This window comes from Buceros rhinoceros, unplaced genomic scaffold, assembly GCF_000710305.1.
Source record: "Buceros rhinoceros silvestris isolate BGI_N320 unplaced genomic scaffold, ASM71030v1 scaffold11319, whole genome shotgun sequence".
Taxonomy (NCBI): domain Eukaryota; kingdom Metazoa; phylum Chordata; class Aves; order Bucerotiformes; family Bucerotidae; genus Buceros; species Buceros rhinoceros.
The window spans coordinates 30,450-45,917 of record NW_010429876.1 but is presented as its reverse complement, the minus strand read 5'-3'; the positions used below and the strand labels follow the sequence as shown (position 1 = coordinate 45,917).

General features: G+C 44.5%; 1 protein-coding gene across 1 annotated transcript in view; it reads left to right on the top strand.

The window, feature by feature from the left end:
• Positions 1-15,468, top strand: part of CELSR1 (cadherin, EGF LAG seven-pass G-type receptor 1) — a gene marked incomplete at its 5' end in the record, with an annotated part of 176,113 nt that overhangs the window by 130,753 nt on the left and 29,892 nt on the right. The window contains 9 exons of the mRNA XM_010142837.1: positions 1-29; positions 356-530; positions 1,246-1,387; positions 3,383-3,503; positions 4,736-4,919; positions 5,735-5,836; positions 8,651-8,745; positions 9,046-9,255; positions 12,009-12,192. Coding sequence (XP_010141139.1) covers positions 1-29; positions 356-530; positions 1,246-1,387; positions 3,383-3,503; positions 4,736-4,919; positions 5,735-5,836; positions 8,651-8,745; positions 9,046-9,255; positions 12,009-12,192 — 1,242 coding nt within the window. The remainder of the gene's footprint in view (positions 30-355; positions 531-1,245; positions 1,388-3,382; positions 3,504-4,735; positions 4,920-5,734; positions 5,837-8,650; positions 8,746-9,045; positions 9,256-12,008; positions 12,193-15,468) is intronic.

Here is a 15,468-nt window from a genome sequence, read left to right as displayed (position 1 = left end):
TTCAGCAGGGATTTTACGGCTGTATGCAGGTATGAAATGAAAAGTGTAGCAATGAACTTTGAACTTTTAAGAAAATACCCATCTGAAAACGTGGGGTTTTCTTTTTCATCCATCCCTGAACATTTCTGTTTCCTCCTTCAAAATATCTAAGAATCAAAATATTTAAGTCCCCCCGCTTTCCCAGGTACAAATCTGATTTCGCAGGGGAACAGCACGTAAAGAAAAATCTGGATTTGGCTCATCAGCTGATACTTCTTTAAAATATAACATCATGGATTAATGATAGTAGTGAAACACATAGTACTGTAGTCTGAATGAAGACTCTAATTTAAAAATAATTGTCATTTGTCACCAGGGAGTAAGAATGGGAGAGACATCTACAAATATAGCTACACTCAACATGAAACAGGCTATCAAGATCAACGTGAAGGAGGGTTGTGAAGTGGATAACCCCTGTGATTCCAACCCATGTCCCCAGCACAGCTACTGTAGTGATGACTGGGACAGCTACTCCTGCATCTGCGATCCAGGTAACCCAGTGACCATCCCATGCATTCATCCAGGAGCTGGATCACATCTTCATGCGCTTATCAGAAGAGCAGCAGCAGCGACAGCAGCATGCATGCAAAGTGCTCATCTTCTAATTCTTCCTCTGCCAATCAGTGTTAACTTTCTGAGTCTTATGGTAGTACCCTTGAAACTGCAGTCATGGACTAAGGATCATTTGTTCTAGGCAAAAAAGACAGTCTCTGGACCCAAGGGCTCTTTCCATGCACCTCCCCTTTTCTTTTTGTCTGTTTCCTTTTTCTTTTTTTCTATTTCTTTCCCAGCCTTTTCTGCTGTGAATTTCAGTCTCACACCCTGCATCCTAATTGAGATACTTTGAATGTTTTCTCTGTTTTGGTGCATGTAGCCAGCACATGCTGTCAGCACCCAGCAGAGTCACCTCCTGTACATGCAGGGAGAGAATACAAAACTATTTGTAACACATGCCATGAATATAAAACTGGGAACCAAAGGCACAAGGATGCCTCAGGCATGTTAACAGACTGTCAGAAAAAACATCCCGCTCTCCTTTTTGCTGAGAGGGAAAAGAGTACCTTCTTTCTGACAGTATCTCAGGGGGAATCTACTGATTGTTGGAGATGTGTTATTAGTGTATAAGCTTAAAATAGATGGTCTTTTGGAGACTCGCATATCATAAATTACAATGGTTGCTGTAATTTTACGACCTTGTCTCCCCAGGGTACTTTGGAAGAGACTGTGTTGATGTGTGTAACTTGAACCCGTGTGAGCATGTCTCCACGTGCGTGCACAAACCCAGCTCATCCCATGGCTACACATGTGAATGTGGACAAAGTTACTACGGACAGTACTGTGAGAGCAAGTAAGAGAATTACTTTTGTTCTGGGTTTCTTGATCCTTCCAGGTAGCTCTTCTCCTAAGGCAGCAGTCCTCCCATTTCCTTTTCTGCTTCAGTTAACTTTACTGTTACAATTTAAGAGTTTGTAGTGGATGGTATTTGAAGGCTCCCTGCCCTTTGGCACTCCTGAGCTCTCTTCCCAGAAACCAGGCAAACTTCCATATACTCAGGGGCCTCTTTTCTTCTTCAGCAGCTCAGGGGCTCAACCAAGTGTGCTGTGTCAGCACTGCATCTGACCTGTGGTGGGCTTGGCCCAAGCTTGCTCTGCACCGCTCCTTCAGCTCTTCCAGCGCACACAGAGAGTGATGCACCCAGTAAAGGGGCCTGTGACCAGATAAAATGGCTTTGCATTTTGGGTCCAGTCCCTGGGCTGGCAAGAACCCATCTTTTCTGGACAGTCTGGGAGGCCTATGTCCTTTGCAGTGTGGGAGAAACATGCCGATTCCCTCGTCACCAGCTTCCTGGTCTCAGATAAGCATTCACCACCAGCCTTATCCCAGAGGCGGCACTTTGATTTGCTGTAATATGGGCCATTCACGATGTGCAAATGAAGTGCATTTGTCTGCCCATTTAGCAATAACTTGTGTGATGTTTCCTTCCTTTTGAAAACCACAGGCTTCTTTCTCTGTCTTTTTTTGTATGGGCTTGCAAATGTTGGCCGTGCTGTTGCCAGATTCATTTTTCATTCCTCTGGATTAGCAACGCAGAGATGTTGTCCCTTGTCATTATCTGCTGACATCATGTCAAGTGCGCCGTTGTGTTTTTGCATATTATAAAGCGTAGAAGAACAAACCTGGCAATTACCATAAACAAAATTCAGCGTGGTCTTTGAAACAGACAGCAAACAGCTTTTCTCCCCTGAGATGAGCAGTAGGGAGGGGATTCCTCGTGCATTAATGCTGATCACAGACTTGGCAGTGTCACCCTTCAGGCTACTGCTTGACAAAGACTGTCAGCTAGCAGAGACCCTGTTTGCTGCTCTGGCCCCTTCCCAGAGCTCTCCTTGCCAGCACTACTGTTGGGGCGTCTGTGGGACAAACCTGCTGAGAAGCTTACCCTGAAGAAACAGAATCAGCAAAAATGAAGGTTATCCTTCAGCAGGGGTGGCTTTTGGGTTGCTACACAGCCCCCAGTGAGCTATGCTGCTCCACTCGTAGTCTGAATCATAGTCTTTGATTCATAGTCTAGATCAAAGCTACCACCCTTCCCTTTTCCACGAGCCCAACCACATGTGTCCTTCTCCTCCCCTGTGACAGATCAGGGCTCTTCAGACCCTGTGGTGAGCTGGCTGAGAAGGTCAGGTTGGCTGAAAGTAGTGATATTTTTTTTATAGGGTGAGGTTGCAGACTGCTTTGCACCTGAGCTGGTGTCCCCTTGTGGGTTGGACAAGCACTGCTGCCCATGGCAGGGCTGGAACAGGAACCCATGGTGGTTAAGTGGGATATAATGTGTTGGGGAGCTGTACTCCCAGCCTCTTTGTGGCAGTTGGTAAACCGGAGCATGGGCTTAGCACTGCCTGCCGTTGCCTGAGCTGCTGAAGTGCTAGCCCTGCCCAACACAGGCTGTCCGGCCTGCCCCAGCCAGCACTTGCCCTGGCAGGGAACTGATGCTAGTGGCACTGGGACCACTTACATTAGGCAGTGTGGGCCCCATCACCCTCTCTCAGAGGAAAGAGCACTGTATTTGCTCCTACAGCTGTATACTCCTTATAAAGAGGAGCTGGTCTTGGAAAGATTAAGCGAAGCATTCCCTCTAGGGTTTCACAGCACTGATTTCTTCTGTTACAATGTATGTATACTTATATATGTATTGATTGTTGGCTGCTGCAGTGAGGTACATTACACTCATTAAGCTGATAGAGCTGAGAGCAAATTTAGCCCAAAGCTCTTTTTCCCCACCTTATAAGCTGAAGCTTTAAATAACTTCCTTCCAATTTGATTTTTTTTTTTTTTTTTGTAGAATCGACCTGCCTTGTCCCAGAGGCTGGTGGGGAAATCCCATCTGTGGCCCATGTAATTGTGAGACTAGTAAAGGGTTTGATGCTGATTGCAATAAGACCAATGGAGAATGCCACTGCAAGGTAAGCAGAAGAAAACAGTCTTACGTCAAAATTTCTGTAGTTTAAAAAGTAACCATGCCACTAATAACTTCAAGTGAGTATTTGAGACAAAGTACACACAGTTGTGCTTTGTATCGTGTATATGTATGTGCACAGTGTAGTTAATCTTTACCTAAATCGTTTTGCTGGCACCACCCTTCACAAAATCGTACTCTGCAGCTCTTTCCTTATTTGTGTTTTGAAAGAAAACTGAGGGCATGAAAGCCTGGCTCTCATCTCTCTGAAGTGCAGCCTGGTTTATCGGGAGGGATCAGACCTGGGTGCAGAGGAGTGCCAGTGGTGTTTTGTGTATCACAAGTGAGTAATAGCCATGAAACAGCTTGAGCCAGCTGGGTGAAGCCATCCCCTGGGCAATGGCCAGCAAAAGTCCTAGCAGCTGGAGAGAGGCTCGATGCTTTCCTCAGTGCTGGCTCTGTCAAGTTTGAGAGGGATTTGCTGTGGACAGTCAGGGACAAGCAGGGGATGTGGAAGGGGAGGTGTTTCCATCCTGAAGGTTTTACAAAGGACTTCTCACAATAGGTTTTACAATAGGCTTGAATAACATCAGGGGAGCTGGGCCGGTGCAGACCGGCAGTAGTGAATCTGGCCCCGTTCTTTGCGAAATGCCAGCAGGACACACAGCAACTGTTGCGTTAAATCGAGTCAGTGGGGTGCCAGCACCACGCTCTTGTGTAATTGCGTAACGCCTCCGATCAAAAGCATTCACAGATGTGATTTGAATACACGATCATTGATTGCTCTCCACCCCACACGTGAAACACAAATGGAGAGTGCAAGAAGTTTCCTTACTGGCTTGTTCATGGTGTACAAGAGAGGAATTGCAAAGCAGCAAAAGCTGCAGATCCTCCAAGAATATGTTTGCTGGGCGCTGGCAGCAAGAACATGAGAAGTAATGCGGGCCCTCCACCACCACTGCAAATGGTGGTGGAAACCCTGGGTGTCTGTGGCACAGGGCACCCCAGCCATCCCCCCGGTGCTCTCCTCTGCCTCTCCACATTGCCTGGGCTTACAGAGAACACTTTCCATAGCTATTACATTTTTCTATTTTGTTAATAGTAATACCATTATTATCCCATGCTTTGCAAAATTATCCCTTTTACGATGCAAATGCTGCTAGAGCAGGATTGCAGAAACACAAGCAATTTGGAGTGTAAGTCATATAACTCGTGTCTATCATTTTGGGTTTTTTCTAGGCAAATTACTACAGGCCTAAGAGCAGTGACACCTGCTACCCCTGCGACTGCTTCCCATCTGGCTCCCACACACGTACCTGTGACATGGAGACGGGACAGTGTCCTTGCAAACCTGGTGTCATTGGACGGCAGTGCAACCGCTGTGACAACCCGTTTGCTGAAGTTACTGTGAAGGGCTGTGAAGGTACCACTGATGATCAGCAGGGCTGTAGCTGCATATCGGAGCTGCTAGCAGTGGCAAGATGCAGGGGGCACAGCCATGAGCATGCAGCCGTGTCCTGGGGCGCATATGGGCCCAAGTGAGGTGGCTCCAGTAGCAGCAAAGGGAGCTGCAGCATCCTAAACATGCACCCCTTCTCCTAAGTCTGTGCCAGTATGATTCATGGGGGCTGAGGAAAAAGAAGAAAGCCCATAGTTCTTTAATTTTCATCAAATGGAAATATAGCAAGCTTAGGTGAGGAGAGCAGAACACTACTCCCAATTTTACTAGAAACCTGAGTTCATCTGGCAGCACAGCATTGTACTGCTGTGCTGCAGCTGAAGAGGCGGGTGAGAGCCCTCACACCTCCTGCCCACAGAGGCTGTGCCGTGTGCCTAGTGCCCTCTGCCTTTCTTCCCCCATCTCGCCCATCCTGCCTTTCCTCTCACCCACCCACCCACCTCCTGTGATGAGCACAAACTGCTGCAGCAGCCATCTCACCACAGTGTGTGGGTGAAATGAAAGAGAAACGTTTTCCCACAATAAAGGAGAAGGCAGAGATAGGCAGAGCCAAAATCCAGAGCCCCATAATCATCCTGAGCTCTCCTCTGCCTGTACCTGTCTGCCCACGCTGCTGGATAAGGAGCAGCTGATGTGCACAGCTTGGAAGGCACCGCAGAGGACAGGTATTCTGACGAGGTTTGGGAATTACAGGAAGTCCTTTAGGCAGGTTGAAATATCTCCTTGTTGTGGTTTCTGCCTTGTCAGAAAAACGGCATCATTTCTTTTTCTGCTTTCAGTAATTTATAATGGCTGTCCCAAAGCTTTCGAGGCTGGTATTTGGTGGCCACAAACCAAGTTTGGCCAGCCAGCAGCTGTGCCATGTCCTAAGGGATCAGTGGGTAAGTTTTCTGGGTAAAACATTAACTACTTTATCTATGTGCTGATTTGAGGGGGGAAAAAAGAGAAAAAACATGTGTACATAGGAAATGGCATTAATTCATTGGGTCTGGGGATTACAGCATAGCTCACGCATATCACAAGCAGAGAAGTTTAGCTAACTGAAACTCCACTGTTAAAATACATTTGGAATCATAGCAATAAATAAATGCAAAAGTGCAGCAGATAAACACATATAAAGAAGAGAAATACTGTATCTGTATTTACAGAAAAGCACAGTCCTATTTTCTATTTTCTGTTTACTCTACCAAGCAATTCTAACACATGTAACTTAGTTTCTAGTGGCTCATACATGTTCTTTAGCAATACAGCTCCCCTGGGCAAAGATAAAATGAGGAAAATAATGTATGTGATGATCACTTTGCTAGCGTGGCAGGCTAATAACGCTAAGAGTTATAACAGAACTTGTGTATTTCCACCCAACATCTTTTCTCTAGCCCATTTGTCAGATGGCTGGAAAACGCATTTTATGAAGCGCATGAGCTGTGTTGTTTTGTGCAGCAAGGAAATGGCAACCTGCTTATTCATGTGTGTCCCTGAAAGCGTTTATCAGGTTTTCGAAAACAGAGTTCACGATCTCTTTTGAAGACTGTTCTGTAGGAAATGAAACCTCTGTCTCATTTCTGGGCCTGGTAACTCTCTGCTGCAGGCACTCCTTGGGCTCAATGAGTTATAAATGGTTATGTGACTTCCCCAAATGTTGCTGGCAAAGGTCACTGCCTGTAAGTGTGCAGGAGATTTGTGGTCAACCAAGCTCGTGTTCTGATGACTTTAGGAGATAGATTTTTTTTTTTTTTTAAGTGAAGAATATTTACATTAAGAAACAGTATAAAGTTGAATTAAAATAATTTTTCTGCACTGTCTTTGTGATGGATCCCAGTGTCTCTTCTAGCAAATAGGCTAGCAGGCAAGGGTTCTTACAGGAATTGCACATTTTAAGTGAATTTTACAGAGCATTCAAAAAAAGTAAGCTTTATAATAACAAATATTCACCCTAAGAACCTGAGGCTTCATTGTATTCACCTAATCAATGAAGAGAAATAATATAATTAGATATTGTTCAATTAATTGGCTAGCAGTATTTCCCAGGAGTCAGTAGTGGGTTCAGTCTTGTTCATCAGTGACCTGCATGAAGGGACAGAGCGCACCCTCAGCAAGTTTGCTGATGATACAAAACTGGGAGGAGTGGCTGACACACCAGAAGGCTGTGCTGCTGTTAAGTGTGACCGGGACAGGCTGGAGAGTTGGGCGGAGAGGAACCATATGAAGCTCAACAAGGGCAAGTGTAGGGTCCTGCACCTGGGGAGGAATAAACCCATGAACCAGTACAGGTTAGGGGTTCACCTGCTGGAAAGCAGCTCCTCAGAGAAGGACCTGGATGTACTGGTGGTCATCAAGTTAACCATGAGCCAGCAGTGTGCTCTTGTGGGCAAGAAGGCCAATAGTATCCTGGGGTGTGTGAAGAAGAGTGTGACCAGCAGGTCAAGGAAGGTTCTCCTTCCCCTCTACTCTCTCCTAGCGAGGCCACATCTGGAGTATTGTGTCTAGTTCTGGGCTGCGCAGTTGAAGAAAGACAAGGAACTACTGGAGAGAGTCCAGGGAAGGGCTGTGAAGATGATGGGGGGACTGGAGCATCTCTCTAATGAAGAAAGACTGAGGGACCTAGGCCTATGTAGCCTGGAGAAAAGAAGACTCTGAGAGGGGATCTTATCAATGCTTATAAATATCAAAAAGGCCGGTGTCAGGAAGATGAGGCTGGGCTCTTTTCAGTGGTGCCCAGTGACAGGTCAAGGGGCAGCAGGCATAATCTGGAACACAGGAAGTTCCATCTGAACTTAAGGAAAAAATTCTTTACTTTGAGGGTTGTAGAGCCCTGGAACAGGCTGCCCATAGAGGTTGAGGAGTCTCCTTCTCTGGAGACTCTCAAAACCTGCCTGGATGCGATCCTGTGAAACCTGCTGTAGGTGAACCTGCTTTAACAGGGGGGTGGGAATAGATGATCCCTAGAGGTCCCTTCCAACCCCTGCCATTCCGTGATTCTGTGTAATTATAATACTTATATAGATAGTAGTGATTAAATGGCATAAACATGTTATATGCATATAAACATATAAATATAACATAACATATAAATATGACATATAACATATAAATATGTTATGTGCAAGTTAAGCAGCAAAATGTAGATTTTGTATTTGGTAACTTGCAATTCACTGTGAAGGATGCACAGCCAAGAGTCACACTTTAAAATGATTTGACAAGTAGTACAAGATAATAGTCTAAATTAAACAGTAAGCTGCTCTCAGACCATTCACAAGAGGCAAAAGGCAGTTCTGCACGTTGCCTGAAGTGTTTACCACGTACAGCGTGTGTGGACACGAAGACAGCATTTATCCTGGGAGGTCTTCCTACATAGGCTGCTGCACAGAAATCTAGGAATTTAAGAAGTGCACAGTCTTTCTCATATGTGTTATAAATAAATAGCTGAATTCATTTGAGAATGAATGGCAGCAAGGCTGAGTGCAGTTATTGAAGCTTGCCTGACTTTTTAGTCTAAAGCCTGAGGAAAACAATTCATGAAGATTAGTAGTCTTCAACTTTTCTCAGACAGGAATCCCAGTTTGGAAAGTGAAATATGTGCGTAGCTCTAAGAAACTTGAAAATGGAGGAAATCTGCAAGTCCAGGTTATTTGAAATCTGTGAAGGTTTACCCAGCACAATTCATTTATTTACCATTAGCACTCTGTTTCCTTCAGGAAACGCGGTTCGCCATTGTAATGTTGAGAAGGGCTGGCTGCCTCCTGAGCTTTTCAACTGCACCACCAGCACTTTTGTGGATCTGAAAATCATGGTAAGATGTGTCTTCTCTTTTTTGCCTTTATTTTGTAAATGATCATCAATTCAGACTCCACTTTGATATCCCTGCACTCCTTTTGACTGAGTCCTTGAACCCCCTTGTTTCCCATCAGGACCCTTGTGCTTTTCTGGCTCTCAGTTACATTTTCCATTGAGTTGTCCCTGCCTCAAGACAAATACCATTTTGTTCAAACAACTCTTTTGCACCAGAAATCCTTAAATGATGATTGTCTTTGTAACTAGAATGAAATAAAAAGGTACATCATTGGGGTTTTTTTCCTTGTCTCTGATTCAGAATGAGAAGTTACACCACAACGAGACCAAGTTGGATGGAGATAAAACCATACGGATTGTGAGAGTGCTGCAGAATGCCACCAAATACACACATAGCTTGTATGGCAATGATGTGAGGACCGCTTACCAGATGCTGATCCGGGTCCTCCAGTATGAGAGCCAGCAGCAAGGGTTTGACTTGGCAGCTACGAGGGATGTGGAATTCAATGAGGTAAGAGGGATACTGTGCTGAGCCTTTACCGTTCCCTTTAAAAGTTGTATAGCAATGGATAATTGAATCTGCCTTTAACCAAGGTGGAACAAGTATCATCTAATTGCTTAATCTGTTTCACAAATGAGTCAGTCTTCTCAATTTAGAAGGGAGAGCTAGTCATGCATGTGTGTATGCACATGTATGCATGTGTAATACAAATAGCGTAGAAAGTGCTATCATAATAAATATCGTTAGTAACAGCCAGAAGCAAAATTCCCCAGATGAAAAAAATAATCCAGATTAAGTGTTATTCCTGGATAAAATAGCTTTGTGTACCATATTCAGGTTTTTTGGAAAATGTGCCTAATGTGATCTTTTTCTTTCAAATGTGCAATGAACTAACTCTGAGCCAGTTCCTAACTCTGAAGGTTTCTTATAACTCAGCTGGGAAACTCTTGAGTCATGTTTATTAAAGAATTGGTACATTCAAACATACTCCCTACTGTACTGGTATTTTAAGTGACGGAGACATATATACAAATGTGTGCCAGAGGGCTTCTGCTAGTCAGACCCAGTTATTACCAAAGAACAGATGAGGTCTGGAGAACAAGCTGTAATACCCTTCCTGTCTGGGGGAAACATAGTTGTGGTGGAAAAACGTGAGATGAGAAGGAAGTTGGGAGTTCTCTGTGGTCTGAAAACCTGAAGGTTGGATGACCCATGTCAGGCCCCTAGAGCTCTCCTCGTTGCCCTGTGTGCTGCAGAGTACTGCTGGCCATGCTTGCAAATGCTATTTCCAAGATACTGAACATGGCACAGCAGAGTCCAAGCTAAAACAGAATCGCAGATCACCTTTAAGATCATTGAGTCCAACCTTTTACCCTGCACTACCAGGGTCCCTAAACATCCTGCTGTACCCGTGCTAGCAGAGCCTGAAGCTTGGGCACCAGCACAGGGATGCTTGGTCAAGCCTCCACGGGCCAACACTGGCCTCTGTCCTGGCCCGAGGTGGTCTGGCTCTCTTTGAAGGTGTGCTACACCCAGCTCACTGCTCACAGTACTCCAGGAGGACCATCCAGGCCAGGCAGACTTCGGGGTGAACCTGGAGACCCTGTGCAAGGCCAAGCTGCACCAGGGGAAGACATCTGTGGGTAGGTGGGAGCAGGAGGAAATGTGGCTGAGAAAATTCCTCGGTGTCGGGCTGTCCAGTCAACAGAGAGTAGGGAACTTCTGAAAAGTTTAACATTTTAGATGCACCAGATTTTAAGAGATTGGTTTCACCTTTCCTGAAGAGACCCTGCGCTGACAAACTTGTACCCGCGGGCTGTGGAGTGAATGAATTCCCCCATTTAGATCTTGAGAAGGAATTTCATTTTTAGCATGATTTGTTAAGTAAAAATAAGAACAATAAGCAAGAAAAAACATTTGGAAACCTCTGCTTTTAATTTATTATTCTCTGCACTTGGCACTGAAAATTGTACAGATTGTGTTTTCAAGAACTCCCTAAGTATTTTTAGGATAGGACAGGAATTTGAAAACTAATCAGTAAAGCTTATGAGAAAAAGGAGGTAACATCCTAGGCTGAGGGAGCACAAGGGGAGAAAGATACTTTTTTTTTTAATAGTCTCAGATAGAAGCCTGAAAAATAGTTGAAAAATAGATAACAAAAACCCATAAATAATGTTCACAAACATCAAGATGGTACCAAGGAGGCTTGGTACCAAGTACAGCACGTGTCTCCTGCATTCCTGGGGAACCATGTAGTGCTTCTCACCCTAGATAGAGGTAGTCATACTGGCAGCCTCTTTTGTCTCAGATACATGCTTGCAATGTCAGACAATACTTAAAGAATATAGCATCTTCCCATCTGCTTCTAAATGAAGCCTAAATATTTGTCTTGGCTATTTTAAAGCTTGAGGTGATTAATTCCTACCATCATTTATGCAGATTTTATCGTAGTTAAGAATTAGGTTTTGTCGCTGTAGTGTAGTTCCCATGCACGTCAAGATGAAAAACTTGTTAGCACTTCTCCCATTCAACACTCGCTTTTAGGGACTTCTTCTATTTAGCCTGAGGGTCCCTTTGCATGTTCTTGTAAGAAAGGACAGAAGGGGCAGGTCTCCAGCTAGAACTTTTTTTAACACCATTTGTAAGCAACATAAAAGTGGGGGGAGAACAAGATGATTCAAGTTTTTTTATGTATTTTCAAGTTTGTATATGAAAGTTAATATTCACTTTTGTAATTTTTCACCGTGTAAGTTTTCCTAGTTATCCGGGCATCAACAAAGTTAAAAAAAGAAAGCAATATTTGTATCTATGGCTTTCTTTCAATTTTTAACATGTATTATTTTGATTTTTCAAATCAAAACTCTTCAGTTCAGGGGAACTCTTCAGTGTACATACCAAGTGCTCAGCTTTTCTTGTCTGTCATCTCTCCAAGACAAAGGAAATACGGTTAGATTTTGCTTCTGCAATTTCTTGCTAGGTTTCCTGTCACAAAGGGGAAGAAAGTCGGCAGGTCTCTTACAGCCTCCAATTTTGGATTACTTTGCTCATATAAAGTTTGGAGGGATTTGTTTTATGTAACAAAAAAACCTCAGGGTGAGTAACTGGTGTGCATGTTTTCATACATCCGCAGCAGAACATGCCGGCATTAAAATATTTAATTATACGCTCACCTGAGGCAGTAATGCCAATCATTTTCAATATTCCTCGCTTGAAACCCAGCGCTTTGTTTGCTTTATAATTTAGGCTTGTACTTTATTTCCCAGAATATTATCAAAGTGGGTAGTGCTCTACTGGACCCCGGCAATAAGGAGCACTGGGAGCAAATTCAGCGAACAGAGGGTGGCACCGCTCACCTGCTCAGGCACTATGAGGAGTATTTCAACAACGTGGCCCAGAACATGAAGAAAACCTACATGAGACCTTTTGTCATTGTTGCCCCTAACATGAGTGAGTATCTGTTTTGAAAACTGCCATTTTGTATTAGAGCCTTAAAAATGTGCTGGACAGAGGTGCTACCTGTTTGTTTTAGTAGCGCCCACTGAGAAACAACATACTTGGATTTTCCAGTCTAATCAATGCATTCGTTTCAAGTCAGTTGAGCTTTGATCCATATCTCTCAGTTGCCATAGGGGCCTCCTGGGAGGTGTCTGATCTGTTTTCCCTCTGGGCCATGCCACTGCTCTGTGTGGCATTTTGTTGCCACCACAGTAGAGGACAGATGGTAGGAAGGATAGAGATTGGACCACCTAGTACAGCTGAACATAGTAGATCGTGGTTTTGAAGGAATCATACAACTACGACCTGAAGAATTACTGCAGTACAAAAAAACCCCCTACTATTGATCATATACCTTTGATTTTCACATGCCTTCCTAGCTTGGAACCTATCCAGAAAACTGTCTTCTCTAGAAATTCCTGTGCTGAAAGGTTATTTTCTCAGAATCACTCATCTGAGCCTTCAAACACCCTCCCAGTCTTCAAAAACCTACCATCAGAGCAAAATACTTGGAGTCCAAAATGTCCATAGAATGATAGAATCATAGAATTGTTTAGGGTGGAAATGACCTTTAAATCAACTGTTTACTTAGCATTGCCAAGCCCACGCTAAACCATGTCCCTAAGTGACGCATCTACATATCTTTTAAATACCTCCAGGGATGGTGACGCCACTACTTCCCTGGGCAGCCTGTTCCAACCCTTCCAGTGAAGACATTTTTCCTAATACCCTCCCTAAACATCCCTGGAGGGGGGGCCATTTCCTCTCATCCTCTTGCTTGTTACCCAGGAAAAGAGACCAACACCCACCTCGCTACAAACTCTTTTCAGGTCTCCCCTGAGCCTTCTTCTCTCCAGGCTAAACAACCCCAGTTCCCTCAGCCGCTCCTCACAGGACTTGTTTTCTAGACTCTTAACCAGCTTCATTGCCCTTCTCTGGATACATTCCAGCACCTCAATGTCCTTCTTGAAGTGAGGGGCCTAAAACTGGACACAGGATTCCACGTATGGCCTCACTAGTGCAGAGTACAGGGGGACAATCACTTCCCTCCTCCTGCTGGCCACACTATTGCTGATACAAACCAGGATGTTGTTGGCCTTCTTGGCCACCTGGGCACGCTGCTGGATCATATTCAACTGGCTGTTGACCAACACCCCCAGGTCCTTGTCCACTGGGCAGCTTTCCAGCCACTCCTCCCCAAGCCTCTGGCATTGCATGACCCAAGTGCAGGATCTGACACTTAGCCAATCTCATACTATTGGCCTCGGTCCATCGATCCAGCCTGTCCAGATCCATTTGTAGACCCCTCCCACTGAACCTGGGTGTTTTCTGCAATCTTACCAAGGGTGCACTCGATTCCCTTGCCCAGGTCAATAAGGATATTAAACAGAACTGGCCCCAGTACTGACCCCTGGGGGACACAACTTATGACCACTTATGGTGTGGGTCTAAACTGAGAAGAAACATCAGACCTACCAAGACACCTTACTTACCTATTACAGTAAACGCCTTCTGTGACAAGCAAATAGCAGCTCCTGCACTTGCAGGACTGTGATGTACTTCACAGATGTCCCTGTGAAGCATGGGACATTGCATGGGCAACTACAGCCAGCTCGACCTCTCTCCCAGTTTTCTCCGCTGCTCTCTCTATTTCATTTTATCCCCAGGTACCAGCAGTCCGAGCTGACCGGGTGTTGGTGGTAGTCCTGCTCTGAGTGGGTGGTGATACAGAGTTGAGTGACCTTCAGGGGTCCCTCCCAAGCAGTGTTTCTATCCATTTCTCTTTTGGAGGTGGTCTAGACTGTTACCAGCCTGAACTTGTGTTTAGCTTTTCAAGCTGCTGCTTTTATCTCAGACCTAGTGAAGGGCTCATGTGCCAAAAAGCTTGTCTCATTTTCCCAACTACACCCACTGATATAAGAAGCGAATTTACCTTCGCCCACAAACCTTGTCCTGAGAGTGCTTCATGTCCACAGTCACAGGGGCAGAAAAAGCAAAGGCATGAGTCAATCGAGCTACAAAGTTATAAAGTCCTGCTTTAACTCCAGAGGAAAGGATTACTGTTGAACTAAGCCAAACTAAAATACATCCATTTCTGTTTAATAAACCAAAGCCAAAATACTTCCTTTTGATTCAGGACTGTCAGAATCAAAATATTTTTATCTTCACACTCAGAAGAATGTATGCCGAACTGAGATGAAAACAAAACCCAGAACTTCTTACAGGTTGTAAATCCTGGTTTGGTTTTTGGTTTTTTTTGACCAGCTCTTCCTGAGTGAAAAGGTGTGAGCTTGGGAGGGATGAGGCAGTCTGACATGAAAGGGGTCTGTTTTCTCTTGAACAGTTTTTCCAGGTGAATGTGGTGTTAATGGAGTTTCCTAATGGCTCATCTGTGAGTTATTTAGAGACTAGGAAAGGAATGGGAGTTTGCAGATCTTAACTTGGTATTTCTTCATATAGAAACTTGCAGTGGATCACAGCTTTTGGTGTATGGTTACACCCAGGACTTACAGCTTCTCGCTTTTATTAGAACATCTAAATGGGTGCTCAGTGACTTTTCTCAAATGGAAAATTTCAAGCCAACTCAGCTGCTTTTTAATATTTTGGCAGTTAAGAGAACAGGCATAGCTGATGAGGTGAGCCAGAGAGGAACTGCTAGTGTAGAAGAACTGGAGGACTAAGGAATAGTCCCAGGTAAAGTCCAGGTTATTTCCTTTGCTTAGATGACTTTGCAATTTAACAGATGTAGGAAAACTCTATTTCTGAAGCAGCAGATTTAGCCTTCCCTATGAAAAGAAAGTCTGAAATGGGAACGTGTCACTTACCTTAGAATTATAGAATACCAGGTTGAAAGGGACCTCAAGGATCATCTGTTCCAACCTTTCTTGGCGAAAGCTCCGTCTAGACAAAATGGGGCCAAAACTGCACACAGTATTCCAGGTGTGGCCTGACAAACACTGAGTAGAGTGGGATAATGACTTCTTTATTTCTGCTGGTGATGCCCTTGTTGATGCAATGCAGCATCCTGTTGGCTTTCTTCACCATAGCAGCACACTGTTCACTCATATTGAGCTTGATGTCCACCAGGACCCCCAGGTCCCTTTCCACAGAGCTGCTCTCTGGCCAGGTAGTTCCCAGTCTGTGCTGCACTCCTGGATTATGTTTTCCCAGGTGCAAGACCTTACACTTGTCCTTACTGAACTCCATCAGGTTCTTGTTAGCCCGCTC